The 17,502-nt window shown below is 40.9% G+C and overlaps 2 protein-coding genes across 2 annotated transcripts in view; one reads left to right on the top strand and one right to left on the bottom strand.

Moving 5' to 3' along the window:
* The window catches only part of GFM1 (G elongation factor mitochondrial 1), a 56,559-nt gene that overhangs the window by 27,606 nt on the left and 11,451 nt on the right, over positions 1 to 17,502 (top strand). Inside the window, exons 13-14 of the mRNA XM_077488079.1 lie at positions 1,218 to 1,300; positions 15,310 to 15,472. Of these exons, the coding sequence (XP_077344205.1) occupies positions 1,218 to 1,300; positions 15,310 to 15,472 (246 nt within the window). The remainder of the gene's footprint in view (positions 1 to 1,217; positions 1,301 to 15,309; positions 15,473 to 17,502) is intronic.
* Positions 494 to 14,086, bottom strand: LXN (latexin). Its single transcript, XM_077488080.1, has 6 exons — positions 13,807 to 14,086; positions 12,175 to 12,237; positions 6,066 to 6,240; positions 4,878 to 5,014; positions 4,407 to 4,466; positions 494 to 1,449 (listed from the first exon to the last, which is right to left on the bottom strand). The coding sequence occupies exons 1-6, from the start codon at positions 13,936 to 13,938 to the stop codon at positions 1,360 to 1,362; spliced, it is 657 nt and encodes a 218-aa protein (XP_077344206.1). The 5' UTR covers positions 13,939 to 14,086; the 3' UTR covers positions 494 to 1,359.

The following is a 17,502-nucleotide window of genomic DNA, read 5'->3' as shown; positions in this document are numbered from 1 at the left end:
CAGGCACTGCTCTGTGCTCAGAGCGGATCCGATAACTGAGCAGTCAGCTGCCTTTGATCGCTCAGTTCTCGGTGTAGAGGCAGCAGAAAAGAGATGCAGGATCGATTTGATGCTGCATCTACATAGGTGAGTATGAATATTTTTTTTTTTTTCAACCCCACACTACTCCTTCTTTTTACTGTGTGTGTGTTTGTGTGTTTGTGTTTGTGTGTTTGTGTGTTTGTGTTTGTGTGTGTGTTTGTGTGTATGTGTGTGTGTGTGTTTGTGTGTGTGTTTGTGTGTGTGTTTGTGTGTGTGTTTGTTTGTGTGTGTGTGTGTGTTTGTGTGTGTGTGTGTTTTGTGTGTGTGTGTTTTGTGTGTGTGTGTTTTGTGTGTGTGTGTTTTGTGTGTGTGTGTTTTGTGTGTGTGTGTTTTGTGTGTGTGTGTTTTGTGTTTGTGTTTTGTTTGTGTGTTTGTGTTTTGTTTGTGTGTGTGTGTTTTGTGTTTGTGTTTGTTTTTTTTTTTTTTTTTTTTTTTTAATACATTTTATTTATTTCTATTTTATTTCTATCACAACAGGTTAATAAACCCCTGTGTGATAACATTAGGCAGGGAATGGAAACTCTGAAACCGGAAGTGATGAAGTTTCTTCCGATTTTCATTTAGGGCCAGTTCAGACTACCGGTATATGTGTTGACAGACGTTTTAGTGCATGGTAAAACATCTTTTACCGCAGGGACACACAGAAAAAAATTCACACTGCAATGCAATCTAGCGCTGTGCTAAAATGCAGACATGCTGCATTTTATCGCAGCGCACCAGCCTGAATTGTACTGCAATGCCCGACATTGCGTAGAATGAAGTGTTTTTTTGTACATGGCAAATAAAGCTTGTACAAAACAAAAAAAGGGTAGCCGTGTGATACTCTGAATCACGTACCACACTGTTCCCTATGCTCTGCGTTTTTTTTTTTGTTTTTTTTTTGTTTTGTTTTTTTGTTTTTTTTACGGATTTGCCCTGTGTGAATTTGACCTTTAGTACAGAGAAGATCAAGGTTTGGGTGTGCCTCAGTCTACTCCTTAACTTCATCCTGAAGTGGCAGGATGTGGTCCCGGGCTCAGCTTGTGCGTAATGGTTCACTATTTGGACATGTGTCCAGAGAGCCAAACTAGTTGTTTTCAGTTTTTTTTATTATTTTCTTCCCCTTATTCTTTTACAATTGTATATTGTTTCCACAGAGGATGGAGAGAGAATATGCTTGTCCTTGCACTATGGGCAAACCAAAAGTTGCATTTAGGGAGACTGTCAACAAAAGAGTGCCGTAAGTATAAAATCATTGTCATGTCCTGTCTCTGGAGTGTCGTCTTTTTAGTTGTCTTCTTAAAATCTTTTTGGGAGTCGTTTCTGTTTTTTTATTTTTACTCCTTTTGATGGGTTCCATGTGACTTCTATTTGCCATGAAATCATTTCCTGTAATTCAGAGGTTTGTCAGTATATTACATTGTACTAAATATTGAATGCATCAGTAACAGCAGAAGGGGTTCTCTTATGCTATAACTGTTATTTTCTTGATCTGACATTTTTTGTAGCTGGGTCATACATGTATATTGCCAGTTATGTTTCCTGGCTAAATCTAAAGGCCCATTTTCCAATTTGCCAAACGTTGTTTGCCTGGCACAAGGCTATAGAAAATGAACAAAAGAGCGTGCACCAGCCTAGTGCATTATCCCAAAGCATTTATTGAAAAGTAAAATTATAGGAACTACTCGCAAGCATAGGAAAAAAGTCGCTTAGTGATCCACTCATCCGTAGCTTAAGAGTCCTAGACTTGGCAGTCTCCAGACCATGAGGGGACCTCACTGGGATCCCTGCTGGCTAATGTGTTTCAAAGGAACTTTCGAGAACTAGCCACAGTGACCTGTTAATTGGGCTCTGGATGCTGATTTGGTCCCCGCTTGAAGCTCAATAAGGCTTGCCTCTTGTGACCAACTCCACCAAAATGGCAGGTTCCACCGAACCAGAAGTGATGACTTGTAATTATGGTTGCGCTCCAAACACTATTAGAGTGCCGTTTTGGAAACCATAAAGGAGTTTGCCTATTTTGCCCCACATTTGTCAGTTTTTAGCTACTTGGAAACTGCAAATTATGAAGCTACGTTACAGGTATACCATTCTATTTCTTTTCTAGTGTTAGATTGTTGGCAGAGTGCAACATCAGAAGGCCGGGTTGGCAGCATTTGTATTTTTATATCTTTGGGTGGGCCCTTTCTTCTATCGGGCTTGACTTGGTTCTCGTGTGTTCTTGGTTCTTATGATGTGGGTATGATTGCATGAGTATGTATATTTAGTTGAAGGAGCCTCTGCTGCTAGGCTCTGAAAACAAGGATATTCCTTTGAAATGCATTAGCTATCAGGGATCCCGGTGAGGTTCCTCCATGATCTGGAGACTAAGTCCAGGACTCTAGAGCTACAGATGAGTGGCTCACTAAGCAATCCTTTTTTTTTTTTTTTTTTTTTATTTATTTATTTATTTATTTTTTTCCCTCTATGCGAGTAGTACCTATGATTTTTCTTTTCAATAACTGCTTTGGGATAATGCACTAGATTATAAGAATCATATCTGAACCATACTATTTGGCCCAAATTTTGGCATTTACTTCAGTTCCCAGCAATTTGAGTTTTTTAATTTTAACCACTTTTCTACCACCGCCATTTTTCTTTTCTTTTTTTTTTTTTATTCACATTTTAAGCCAAAAAATGTGTTAATGTTGAATATGTTCATGAAATGCATATTTTCTGTAAAATGCACTAAAGTTAATTTTAGTGCACACAAACACAATATATTGCCCACATTTTTTGTAAAATACCAAATATGAGGTTGCGGGAAGTAAATAGATACCACACATGTCATGCCTTAAAATTGCATGTGTCTGCAAAATGCTGTTAAACTTTGGCGCCCAAACTTTGTTAAAGTGGTTGTATACCCTTACAAACCACTTTGACCTACAGGTAAGCCTAGATTAAGGCTTACCTGTAGGTCCAAGCAATATCTCCTAAACCTATATGGTAGACAGCGGCGCGCAGGCGCACTGAGCGCGGCATTTCCAAGAATGGAGCTGCCGCGCGTGTCGACTCCCGTGCGCATGCGCGGGAGTGACGTCATCGCGGCTTCGCCGAATGACAGCGGCGGAGCTGCGAGACGCCACCAGCAAGATGGATGCGGCGGACTACAGGGGACAGCGGTGACTTCGCTGGCTCCTGTGTCAGGTAAGTGACACATAATGGGCTACTATGCGATGCATAGTAGTCCATTATGCTTTACCTTTGCAGGGAATGAAAGAGGAAGTAAACCCATTAGGGTTTACTTCCTCTTTAATAGAAGCCTTTTATAGGTTATCAGTTTAGGGTTCTCTTTACTGAGTCAATAGACACATGATGTGTTCCCTACTGTCGACTGACTTCTCCAGACACAGCAGCCAGTAAAGTGACCTAATACATGTTACATCCATGTTTATTTACCCAGCAATTGACTGGTTGCGGTGCTTTTGGTAGGCTGTAGAAGTAATTGGGATGCTTTACAGCTGCCTGAATCACTTCCACTAGAGAGAGCCCATCACTGTAAACAAAGTCCTAGCTGCTATGGCACCTGGAAGAGTGCTAAAAATCCTGTTTAAAAATGGTGCTGGTAGACAAGTGGCTAAGGTACTCCTATCACAAACCTGCTCAATTCTGTCTAATGAAAAAATACGCATACATAGGTGAAAACTGCACATCAAAACAATCTGCCAAAATTCTTGTCTTTTCTTTTAAAAGTTGAGCTTGGCTCTACATCTCCAACCTCTTGTACCTCCCAATTGCACCTTTTTAAAGTGACCCTGTCAGAGGGTCAACAAAGTAAATGAGGCACTAAGAGAAGAGCTCCCAACAGCAATCCTTTCCAAATTCTTAGGCTGGTCGATTGATGAGCCCCCCTCCTCGTGTCTCTGTGGTTCACCTCCAGACCCCTAGTCCCTCCAGAACATAGTAGTAACATAGAGGTCGCTGGGAGGAACCAAGGCAGACAGTGGGGAACACACTCTTCTACATACTCAGAATTGTAGAATCAGACTGGGATCTCGATTAGAGAGGCCACGAGTGTGTAATAACATTTTCTTGTCAGGTTAATACCTTTTCATTGTTTTGTTCACCCCCTGACAGGGTCACTTTAAATGTGAAATGAAGTCTCACTGACCAATGAGAATTGTTCTTAAAGGAGTAGAGTCAAATTCAACTTTCACAGGAAATGTCAGGAATAGCACATCGTTTCAGCTGACTGCATCTTTTGGTCTACTGATCATTTGATGCGTGTTTTTCATTGTAAGCAATCTCCGTTTTATTAACAATATGCTCAGTTTACAACCCCAACTCAACTTTCAATCTGTGCATACCTGAGTAACCATTTCATGGATCTGTAAATTGTAAAGGAGTTCCAGCGCGTCATCTCTCATCTGAAAACAAACTCAGCTGTTAAGCAATTTTGACCAAGCTTAAAGTCATAGGATCAGGACTTTTTTTATACCATGTTGGGCTGCTTTTTTCTGCACACCATTGTGCATGTATAGTGTGAACATGGCACGCAGAACAATCGTTTTCCATGTGCCTTGTTCCCTTCATACTGTACAAGTGCGGTAATGTGCAGAAAAAGCAGCTCAGTGGACATGGCGTTAACAAAGTGTAAAGAATTTGTGATGCACTTAATTATATGTATTCTGTGCTAAATGTTTTTTGGAACAAGCATTTCAAGTAACATTTGTGAGCTGTTGCAAAATGTATTATTGACTAAAATGCTTGATGGCTAATGCAACAATTTCCTTCTGTTTTTAACACTTTTCTTAATATACAATGCATGTTGTACATACCTGCTGCTCAACCTTGTCAATAACCGTCATTGCAAATAATGTCTCTTCTGTTGAATATTTCCACTTGACAAAACCAGCAGCAGCTATCGCCAGATTCCATATAGGCTCCATATCTGATGCTACATTGCCAAACTTATCTGCAAGTTAAATGGTCAGATAAACTTGTTTGTGTTCATTTCTATATCACAGGCAAATGATGACATAACACGGAGATTACTGTGAAAATTACAATCAGTTAGTAAATTCAGAGAGAAATGGCAGATAAGTTATAAAATCCTAGTTTTTATGTAAAAGTCAGGCTTGGCACTGCCCTCTTTAACCTCTAAGCTTCCAAGTTGATCCTCTTATGTAATGGAAAAAAGACACACCCGCCGCTCCAGGTGACACCAGGAACCTTAATGATCCAGTCGGTACTCGCCTCGTCTCACATTGAATTTAGAAGAAATGGACGCACACCAGGGTAGATCAAAATCCTTTTTATTTGGACATCCCAAAAACAGCCAGAATCGGAATGCTGAGTAGACGCGTTTCACACACTTCACGTGTGCTTAGTCATTACCGTGACTAAGCGCACGTGAAGTGTGCAAAACGCGTCTACCCAGAATTCTGACTCCTGACGTTTTTGGGAGTGGTGTGGTGTGCGGCCATTTCTTCTGAATTGATCCTCTTATGTGATGACCTCACTGACCAAGAGAAGTCCAAAAGTCTGAAGCAAGTTTGACTTTTAGGGCTCATGCACACTGTATGCGGTGACCTGCAGTGTTATGCACTGGATAAATGCAGATCACCACTAGAGCACATAGAAAATTAATTATTATTTTCTAGGGGCCCTATTCACATTACAATGCTGGTGTGATATGTGCCAGAGAAAAATGCAACATTCCACACTGCACTGGATGGCACCCCATGTTTCCAGCACCACACATAAATGAAGTGTCACATAGTTGGGGGGGGGGGGGGGAGACTAGGAATAAAACCAAACAGTGTGATGCGCTGTAACGCCACTAGCCTGCATGGTAAAAATGATGCATTTAAAACGTGCAGGCTAGTGTGAATTATCAACTGCTAATATCACTGCATCTGTTGATCATTTTAACTTTAATTTTCCCTGAAGGCATCTTGCTTTGGTATGCTTAGTCTTGTGCTTAGATGAAATTACTAGGTTTATTTTCTTTTTTAAAGAAGTACCTGGAATGTTTTCTGCTACCAGCGGTTTTTTATTGTTTTTCATTTTCGTGTAAAATTCTTGGTCCTTAGTTGCTGTGTAATTCTCTGGATTGGGTTGTAAGGTAAATTTGACATCAGGAGGACTGGTCTTGTCACTGCAATACAAGACCTCTGCAGTGCATATGATTTCAGGTTGCTGCAGAGATATGAAAATAAAGGTATTATATGGTTTCATCATACACTTTTTTTCATTTTATAACTGTAGAATTGGTATAGCAATACAAACAATAGTATTTTGTGACAATCCAATATAAGTTTAGGTGAAAAATCTACTTTCATGTTGTGAGGTCTGCCTGTCTGCTGGCCATCTCTTTCCACAACTTCCTGGATACCCTGCATGCTTTGCAGCTTCGCCTCTGCAGTTTACTTCCAATCTCTAAGCACTATATATCCCATGATGCCTTGTTGCCTGCAAGCAGTGACTTCTGTACTGACTCCACTCCTCCTTTCAGCACCCGTATAATACAGAAGACAGGCTCTGTGAAATCTGTGACACAGCAGTGCCTATCAACAAGGCTTAGCAAATAAGTGTCACAGAATTCAAGATCCTTACTATCTAAGTTTACAATCTTCAAGATTGCTCAAATTAATAGGAGTAGGCTAGAAATAATTGAAAAACAATGTGGAAATTAATATAGAATTTTGAGCATACCCTTACTGATTTCCATTGTTAAAGCAGAGTTCCAGACCGATTTTAAAAGGCACAGTTTGGTTCAGTTCTGTAATCCTTAAACGAGTTGTATATGCATTCTATACGTTAAGATAACAGCTATTCTGTGTGTATCAGTCTCCCCAGCACCCCCTAATTTACTTACCTGAGCCCCATCTCACTCCAGCAATGTCCACGAATGTCTAAGTTGTCCGGGATACTCTTCCTGATTGGCTGAAACACAGAAGCAATGCCACTGGCTCCTGCAGCTGTCAGTCAGCCAGGGGAGAGATGGAGCGGGACCAGGTCAGGGCTCAGTGTCTGAATGGACACACAGGCTCTGACTCGGCTCGGGTGCCCCCATAGCAAGCTGCTGGCTGTGGCAGCACTCGATAGGAGGGAGGGGCCAGAAACAGCAAAGAGGGACCTGAGAAGAGGAGGGTCCGGGCTGCTCTGTGCACAACCAACTGCGCAGAGGAGGCAAGTATGACATGTTATTTACAAAAAAAAAATGAGAATTTACAATTTAAAGTGGAAGTCAAGGCAAAAGCTAACTAACGCTAAACCTGCTCACTACCACGTTCTAAACCTAATCTATCTAACTCTGTAAAGCATATATCGCTGTACTTACTGTTCTGCAGCTTATCTGGTCCGGTTTCCAGCGGGGGAAGCTGTGTGCAGGAGAGGACCGACAATAGCTGTGAAATGAATGGAAAATGACATTGCCCGTAGAGTTACTATTGGGCTTCTATTGTCGGCTGCCTCTCCTGCACCCACCTCCAGGCTTTGAAGCCTCCGCTGATGCTGGGACTGGACCAGATCAGCTGAACAATAGGCAAGTACAGAGATTTTTTCTTTACGGGTTTAGAATGTAGCAGAGAGAAGGTTTTGCTTGGCATTGGTTAGGTTTTGCTTGGACTTCCACTTTAATACATCATTATGTTTTGTTTTTGTTTTTTCGTTTTTTGTTTTGTTTTTTTTGTTTTTTTCTTTATACAAACAGTGCATGTACCTGTTTACCTCCATGCAGTTTTTCTACAGCAGAGCTTAGAGACAGGAAGGGAAGAAGCAGCACAAAATGTCTGCCAGGTTTTCTGTAGTACAAGGGGAATGCTGATAGAAGAGGAGAGCAGAGATGGATAAATTAGCTCATCATTCTACTCCTTTTCCTACTCAGAATGGGGGGTGGAAAGAGTGAAGCTGCAGCAGAGGAAGATCAGGTCCGCTGCCAGACAATGCTGTGCCATGTGGCAGATCTGTGCCTCTCGGGGCTGGACACAGAAATACAATTTCTTTTGATGGGTAAAACCACTTTCATAGATGTAATTCATCTGTGTATTCAGTGACTGGAGTGCAACTTTTACATATATATCTACTCAAAAATATATCATAGGGAATTTGCTAAGCTATCATATCCAAGTGTGTCTCTGTATATGTTAAAGCACTTTGGCTGGATTAAATTAATACATGGTTGTATGTTTAGAATATTTATCATCATGACACTTCTGGGACATGCCCAAAGGGCATCATCAAGCCTAAAAATTTACAGGCACTGCATTTTATTTTTTCTTATTTCTATTTTCTGACCGCCGCTTGACAGTTTAGTAAATTTTCTTTAGATAAATAAAGTGCATGTATGATAAGAGGAGTTGGGGGACTTTCACAATAGTTTTAAGAAATTAATAAGGCCAGCAATTTTTCTTTCTCTATACTCTGGTTTTCCTGGCCACATGTGCGTTTATATACCAAGTGTCTTTTCTGCATAAGTACTGAGAAAAATACCTTTTATACGCAGCAAACATGGTTTAAATGTGGAGCATCTTGCTTTGTGTGTTATGTGACACTGTACCCAAACAAACTTTTTTTCACACAAGTAGAGCTTTCTTTTGGTTGTATTTAATCACTGCTGGGTTTTTATTTTTTGCTAAAAGAAAACAAAAAAATTGGAGAAAAAAGTTTCATAGTTTTAATATTTTGCAAATAGGTAATTTTTCTCCTTCATTGATGTGCGCTAATGAGGCTGCACTTAGGGACAGACACTGATAGCCTACCTGACAGGGCCCCCCCTTTTTTTTTTCCGGTCTTGTTTCGGGGAGAGGGGCTTTGGTGAAATATCAGTGTCTCGCATTTGAAACGGAGGAAGGAGCTGAGGAGAGCTATTGCCCAATCCCTTCGCATTTGAAACTGAGAAAGGAACTGATGAGAGCTATTCCCCAGTTCCTTTCTCTACAGCCTCAGCTGCACTGAACAGTGAATGAAAGCGCTCTGATGCTCCCTGTTCATTCGCAAACTCAAGCATAGTGAACACAATTTACTATACTTCAGTGATGAATGGGCACAGTGGGTGATCAATGCCAATCACTCACTGTGTTAATTCAGAGAAGGAAGGGGCTGCTAAATATGATATATTTACCGCACACCCCTGTTCTCCTTCCTGAAACATCCCACTGTGTGCCCTCAGCAGCTGCTAGTAGGAGAGGCAAGGAGGGAAGCTGGCAATGCTGCAGGGGAGGGGGGCACACAGGAAGTCCTGGACAGCAGGGGGTTTTGGGAATGCAGATACCAATCCCCCTGCAGTGCAGCGGGAGGAAGAAAAAGGAGGAGTAGTCGGCAGAGCTGCAGTTGGAGCCACAAGAGTTGGAAATAAGGCAGTATAGCTATCGCTCCTGCTCGGCAGGTGCCCAGGCCCCTCCCTTTGAACTGATGGGGCCTGGGCCCAGGCCAGGAGGGCTGGCTGTACTGCCTTTTCAGCGGCCGTGGCACTGATGGGCACCACTTAGCAGCAGTGGGTGTAACAGTCCGATGTCCCTCTGACAGAAACCAATGATCGCCTTTTTTTTTTTTTCTCCTCACGCTGTCAGCGTGCAGAAAAAAAAATCTGATTATGGTGTTCTGTTTATCACGGGATCAGCTGTCATTGGCTGACAGCTGATCATGTAGTAAGGGGCCGGGATCGATCTGTGATCAGCTAAGCCGCTCCTTTGTTGCCTTGGCGGTTTGTTTTGGGTCATTGTCATGCTGGAAAGCCCATCCAATGACCCATCTTCAGCATTCTGACTGAGGGAAGAAGGTTCTCATCCAAGGTTTTACAATACATGGCCCCTCAATGCGGCAAAGTCGGCCTGTACCTTTAGCAGAGAAATAGCCCCAAAGCATAATGTTTCCACCTCTGTGCTTGACTGTAGGGATGGTATTCTTGGCGTTATAGTAGAGCTGCATGATTCTGGCTAAAATGAGAATCACAATTTTGCTTAGAACAAAGATCACGATTCTTGCGACATCCAAATCAAGATAAGTTTATTAAATTAAAATATATTAATATGTACTCACATGTCAAATGTGTATTACAAACAATGAGAAAAGCGTCCAGCGCTTTCCACCTACAAGCCAGCGGTCACTCTGTTCCACAACGCGTCACTCGTCCCTGGTATAGCCCTATAGGTAATATTTTCATTTAATAAACTTATCTTGATTTGGATGTCTGCGCAATGAGAATACTTTTCTTATGTTCCATTTATGTGGCTGCTGTGAGATTCCATCAAAGAATATGCTTTGATCAAGTTTATTGCTGAGCTTGAGGTATTAGCACCGGATGGGTCATTGGAGGAGATATTCCATGTTATGATTATGCAGATTGCCTGGAGGATATGAGGATCTGATTGAAGTTGATCATTGTGAATATTGAATGCACTGGTGGTAAGAGTCAATATATTCGGTTGTTGGTGGCGGCTCTTCTCCTTCTTCCTCAGTTTCAAGTACAATATTAATGGACTGAATTTAATTAGCACATATGTTTAATATGTTTTAATGATTTTTCTGTTTATACAATCTTTAAAGCACTACACTTCCTTTTTCTAGCTCTCATCTATAGCATGCCATTGATATTGATTTAAAGCAGCTGTGCAAAGTAAAGGAAAACATGGCCTGTTGGGCGTACTTGAGGACTGAGGTTGAGAACCATTGCCCTAATGCACAAGTACAGTAGAGGTGCCAATGGGCTTGCACTGCCACATGCCTTACATTGGGATGCACTGCATTCAAATTTTTATATATTGTAGTTCATTGGCAGCCAATTTGTAATGCCTAAAAGAGAAGTTCGGAATTTGAAAAAAAAACAAACAAAAAAAAACATTTGTACTCACCTAGGTGGATGCAGCATTGGTTCGATGCTCCATCTGTCTCCTGCCGCCTCTGTAGTGAGAGCTAAGCGATCAAACACAACTGATCACTCAAGGTCTCCCCCTCCACTCTGAGCAGAGAATCGTGATTGTCAATCGGTGCGTCTCTGGTCTACCCTCCAGTGCTCACTGGAGCGCAGGGCTGTAAAGGAGGGAGGGAGGAGCTGGCTCAGGCTTTCAGCGGCTCGCTGAGAGGCTAAGCCGGGTGCCGATCCAGGCTTCTGGGCGGATACCGACCATATGGTTGGGATCTTTTCAGAACCTGTACCGGCTCTGTGACATCAGCAGGCTTCAGCCCTCTGTCAGCTGAAATCAAATCACAGGAGTGCATAACGAACTGCACTCCTGTGATCCATAGGATCCACACTTCTCCTTTTTAATTCAGCACAAATAACACAAATAAAGTAGTTCCAACAGCAGAAGTTTTTTTTTAGCTTAACACATTCTGTGCATTAAGCTTAAAAAAACCTTCTGTGTGCAGCAGCCCCCCTAATATTTACCTGAGCCCCATCTCAATCCAGCAATGTTGTCCGAGTGCCAAGGCTATCCAGGGCTTTCCCTGCTCATTGGCTGAGACAGCAGTGGGCGCCATTGGTTCCTGCTGCTGTAAATCAAAGTCGGCGAGCCAATGGGGAGAGAAAGGGGGTGGGGCCAAGCCACAGCTCCATGTCTGAATGAACACTCAGAGCAGCGGCTCAGCTCAGGCAATTAATCTGTGATGATCGAACCTGGGTCCAGGGCCAAGCAACTCTGATAATTGCTCCATGAGCTGTTACAGGGTTCTGCGGGATCCATCAGCCTTCTATTACTTTGGTATTTTTTTCATTTATATAACAAACAAAAAAATGATGATTGAATACCACCAAACAGGGGCATTGCTAGGTCTACAAAAGATCTGGGGCTAGAGCCCATAGCAGAGTAGTAAAGAAATTCTTATGCTTGGGCGGACATACACATGTATATACAGTAATATACGTGTGTGTGTGTGTGTGTGTGTGTGTGTGCTTATATATCCCCAGAGAGCCTCCCCCTTTGCATCAGGGTCCCCAGAGAGCCTCCCCCTTTGCATCAGGGTCCCCAGAGAGCCTCCCCTCCCCTTGGGGACCCCTGCAGAGACTCGGGCTATAGCTATGATGGCGCTGAAACATGGCCTGGACTGGAAGGGCGTGAAACAAATCCGGACTTGTGGTTACATTTGTTTTACAAACAAGCACACTTTTATTAGTCTAAAACATGCACGTACCTTATTTATAGTATCTTTTATGGAAAATGTCAGGTGATATTTATTCCCCACTCCAGCAATGCTCTGTAAAATAAATCGAACATCCTGATTATCACACGCACCACACTCTAGCTTCAAAACCTTCATTTTTATTTATACTGCGTTTATATTCCATTGCATTCTTTTGGGATCTGTAGAATCAGGACTCCCTTAATAAAAGTAAATACTTTATTTTTGCATTTCAGCTGACTAAAGTGTAAACCACTTCTTTTATAGCAGCTGTATTTTCTACGATTTTACTAGTGAAGTGCTAATAATGGTGCCAGTAACTCAAAAGTTGTTTTTTGCCACACACATTCTTAAAATATGCTAAAAGGAGAAAAATGTCAGTATAATTCCTGTAGAAAAGAAGCAAATGATCATGGGCACATATTCACTCAGCTCAGTCATTTTTCTTAGGGGCCTAGTTTAAAATCTGCTTTTAATAAAACAGAGGTGTCATTTATATACGTTTTTCACACACTATTGTCTAGGTGCCTAAACAATGAGAGTACCAACAGTGAGATATACACATAGAGGGAAAAGTAGTTGAATAGACTGTGGCTTGAGATGATCCCAACCCTCCAGAAAGGTGCTATAATCCATTAAAGGCCAAATCAAGACGGCTCTAGGACTGGCCATACACTGTAAATTTTGTTCAGTTTATGCTGAACCGGTCAAAATGTGCTCAGTGGGTGGCCCTGCTGGGGCCACAATACTCAACAAATGTCGATCTAATGATGAAGGAGCCTTCTGGAAAATTTTATGCCAAATCGCAGATGTATCCAATCGGATGCAACCGCTGTTCAGGTATTCTGTCAAAATACAAAAGCTGCAGCAGGAGATTTGTCCGTCCGACTGTGTAGCTTGGAGGGTGGGATCTGTCAGTGCGTGGCCACCTTAGGCCTCTCATGGGAGCATATCAAAACTGCAGAAATAATAAAAAATTCGTTTTTTTTTCTATGTGTATACATAATGGCAGAAAGCGCGTTCTGGGATTAAAAATAGAGACTAAAATGTTAAGCAAAAAAAAAAGTATGCATTTAAACGCATCTAAACAGAAGCATTTTACTGATTCTTTACGTGGGAACTTTTGTGCCAGAAATGTGCCAGAAATGCCATGTATATAACACGGCCACAAAAGTACTGTTTTCATTAGTGCCATTTTTTTTAAAATTGGTTCTGAATACAGTTCTGTTTTTTTTGTTTTGTTTTTTTCTTTGGACCCATGCACTAAGTGCATTAGGATTAGTAATAGTGCGCTGCATTCAGATTTGTAAAATATGGGCACACCTTGGCCAGAGAACTGGATAAACTGGGTTGGAACTGGCCAGGGCACAGGTGACAGTGGCACTGCATGTAACCACACCTTTTGCTGGTATCAACATATATGTAATCTTGTTCTGTTTGCATTCATCAGTTTCCTAAAGTTGAAAGTTTTCTGTGCAAGGAGGAGAAGCTTTTTACTTTAAGTAAAATTATAATCCACAGCATCCTGTTTTTTTTTTTTGTTTCTAATATGTATAATTTAAAGTAATTGCTGGTTTTGCATTTCATTGCTAAGGCCACCCAGTGTAGTCAGTAGATATTTGTTCCCAGCTCTGTTATGCTCACCTCTTTGCTTGCGCTTGTCACCTGTTGCCTTTCATAAAGACGATGCGGTGTCCCCATCTTGTAATTGATGTAGTGCTCCACAACAGCTGCTGCTCTCGTGGCAGGGTAGTGTGAAGGGTTAATGGGCTCCATGTTTGCTTGCAGGACAGCGACCTGATACAATGAGCTGGTAATGTTCTCGCACACACACTTGCGTTGATTGCCTTGTAACGAATGAGATTGCAAAAACACTGCCAGGATTTGTATTGCAGTCTGTGATCAGGAAGTGATGACATCACGGGGAGGAGCTAAGGATCTTCTCCCTGAGAATGGAAAGTGAACTTCGAACTGTTGTAAATTGCCTGGAAGTTGAATGATAACATTTCAAATTCTGATATAAAAGTAGTTTACAGGAAAAAGTTTTATTTACTATTACAACACTGTTAATGAGAAACAATCGGTGTCACAGTAAATTTGGATTTTTTTTATGTAATTAACGTTGTAAAACAAATGTAAATGTTTTATGGCTTATGGTAAGTTAAGGCTCCTGTCATCGCCCTAGGGTGCTTTTTTTATGCCAGTTCTGCACTTCTGGTAAGAAAAATCCTTGACAAGCCATAAAACATTCACAGGGTTGCCACAGGATATGGTTGCATGCATATGTGTATATTTAAAAAGGAAAAAAAGTGATAATGCAGTGAAACAATGATACAATTGTGTGCAGCAGCTACATACAAATGTGACAAACTCATATATATATTTAAAGAAGGAAAATGTAGCACTACATTTTCCTTCTTTAATATGTGTATATTTGCAAATAATGCATTGGGAGAAATGTATATGCCGAAAATCAAGCCCTATAAGTCAAAACAAGCCTGGCTCCTAAATTCTAAGAAAATTTGTCATACCTGGACTAGGGTTAGAGTTGCTAAAACTGGTGCACATAGAATCAGGTGCAGCTGTGCATGGTAGCGCTCTCCAGCTCTCCTAAAACACATGTCCCACATATATAACAGTAGAATCACATGTCCCAATGATCATTTGCAAACACATGTCCGTGGTCACCTGTGCACATCTGTACATGATCATTTGCGTACATATGTCCGTGATCACACAAACCAATTACTATACACTTAACAGGAGATTTATTTATTTTTTTTACCAAAAACATGTAGCAGAATACATTTTGGCTTAAATTTATGACAAAATTTGATTTTATTGGATTTCCTTTAAAATAGAAAATATACATATTTTTTCCAAATTTCCGCTCTTTTGTAGCATGACCGCGCAATTCTTACTGAAAGTGCGAGAGCGCTGAAAGCTGAGAATTGCTCTGGGAAGGAAAGGGATGAAAGTGCACGGTATTGATGTGGTTAAAGAATGCCTGAGCCAAATTTTGAAAATGTTTTTTTTTTTTTTTTTTTCTAAATCCACTTTTTTATACACTATCACCCTGTATAGTATTTGGTATATGCAGTTTTAGCTTTACATTATTGATTTTTGTATTTATTTTTTGTCCTGCAGGTTTGACTACACCCATAAAAAGCAGTCAGGTGGTTCAGGCCAGTATGGTAAGGTCATTGGTTATATTGAGCCTCTTGATCCCGAAAATAACACAAAATTGGAATTTGAAGATTTAACAGTGGGAACAAATGTCCCCAAACAGTTTGTCCCAGCTGTGGAGAAAGTAAGTGCATTGTGATACAAGTATGTTTACCTAGTGCACAATGTGATTTCTTGGCATTCCAGTATATATTGTGACCTTAAAGTGATCGTAAGCAATAACCTTGTAAAACAACCCATTCAGTTTAAAGGAGTTGTAAAATCTCAAGGTTTTTCACCTTTTTGCATTTTATGCATTAAGGTGAAAAACCTTCTGTGCTGCAGCTTCCCCCCAGAACCCCCTTTTTCTTTCCTGAACCTGATCGTTTCAGCAGCAAGCTACAGCCAGTGTCTTGGGTGCTCATTGGAAGTATAACGTTTGTTATTTAAAAAAAAAAAAACCTTTACCATAACTTTAAAATAGAAGTGAAAGACAAACATTTGTGTATATATTTAAAAACATTATAAATACCTTTTTTTTTTATATAAGTGATCTCATTCCCTCTGTTCTTAGCTGCATAAAAGCTGTGGGAGGAGACAGCATCCACTGATCTTCCCAGTGAAAGGCTGTGCAGAGGAGGTGCGTCAGGACTAGTCTGATCATTGGAGGAGAGCAGACTGAGTTCCCAGCACAGCTAAAGACCTGACCACTGTGTTCTCTCCTGCTTAGTTTGGTCAGTTGTTAATAGGAAAGCAGAGGGACTGGCAGGAACACCAGGGATTTCACACAAAGAAAGCAATAAAAAGAGAACAGGGTACTTTCTCCTACAAGTACACATACAGCAGGCACATATAAGGAATATGAAATGTTGGGGTAACAAACACTTTTTAAAGTGAATCTTTACCCGCTTCTTGGGTTATCTGTCCAAAAGTGCTTACAGTCCATTGGTAATGAAAGACACACTTATCCGGGAAGTTCAAGTATACCCGTTATGAGATAAATAAGAAGCCGTTATACCAATCTCCTTTTACTGCCTGTTAGAATGATCTGCGTTCTTTAATACTTTGAGACAATGACCCAGAACAAGTGTGAAATGTACTTGTTCCAGATCAGTGACTCAAAGTATTGAAGCAAGAGGAAAATCACGACAGCTGTCACATGCATTGCAGTGATCTTTCAGTGCTACAAGGAGTGATAAGCCATAAGGTAAAGTCTTGAAGGAGTTAAGAAAGTCTATCAGTCAGGCCTGTGTATCTCTCAGGATACATGAGAGGTATCTTGAACACTGGTAAATAGATGCACCTTGAAAGTCTTGCTCTTTGTTTAAAAAAAAAAAAAAAAAAAAATCAATGCCATCTGAGAATCGGGCACACTTTTACAACAATCTGTTTCTACTGTACACACCAGATATGGGTTCCAGCAGTAGACTTGAGTCATTGCAGGCATAAACTGCAAAGATACATTCTGCATGTTGCATGTTTACAGTTCACTTTCATTATAGAGGTGAATGTAGGTTGTGTGCATGTGTCAATGCTTGTTTAAATGACAAGCAGCACTATACATCACACTTGTGCATCTGAACACTACGGAAAAATGTTTTAGAAGTTTTATTTTGAAAGTCTTAAAACAAGCAGGTGGAAAAAAGGACCGGAGACTATGTGGTTGAGGAATAAGTATTGGGGGCCACTGGTCTGTTTGTCGAAAACTACATTTTGTTTTTGTTTTTTCTGGAATAACAAAGACATTGCTTTTAGGAACAATTAGGGATGAAGTGTTTGTTACTCCAACACTTCATATTCCTGATATGTGCCTGCTGTACCATGCACTTGTGGGAGGAGGTCTCCCTGTTCTCTTTGTAATGTTCCTTTACGTGAAATCCCTTGTGATCCTGACAGTCCCTCTGCTTTCCTATTAAAACTGACCACACTAAGCAGAACACATCATGATCAGTTCTCTAGCTATGCTGGGAACTCAACCTGCTCTCCTCCAATGATCAGACTTGTCTTGGCACACCCCTACTGCACAGCCATTCACTGGGAAAGCTCAGTGTCCTGCTGCTACTCCTTCCTCAACAGAGGAATTTGATCACTTATAAAAAAAAAAAAAAAAAAGGAAAAAATGTTTTTTATGTTTTTTTATATCTGTAAAAAATGTTTTGCCTTTCATTTTAAACT

The sequence above is a fragment of the Lithobates pipiens genome, unplaced genomic scaffold, assembly GCF_037356315.1.
Source record: "Lithobates pipiens isolate NorthernLeopardFrog02 unplaced genomic scaffold, aLitPip1_a1.2 Scaffold_18, whole genome shotgun sequence".
In the NCBI taxonomy this organism is placed as follows: Eukaryota; Metazoa; Chordata; class Amphibia; order Anura; family Ranidae; genus Lithobates; species Lithobates pipiens.
Note: the sequence above shows the minus strand (reverse complement) of the source record. Positions and strands in the feature narration are given on the sequence as shown.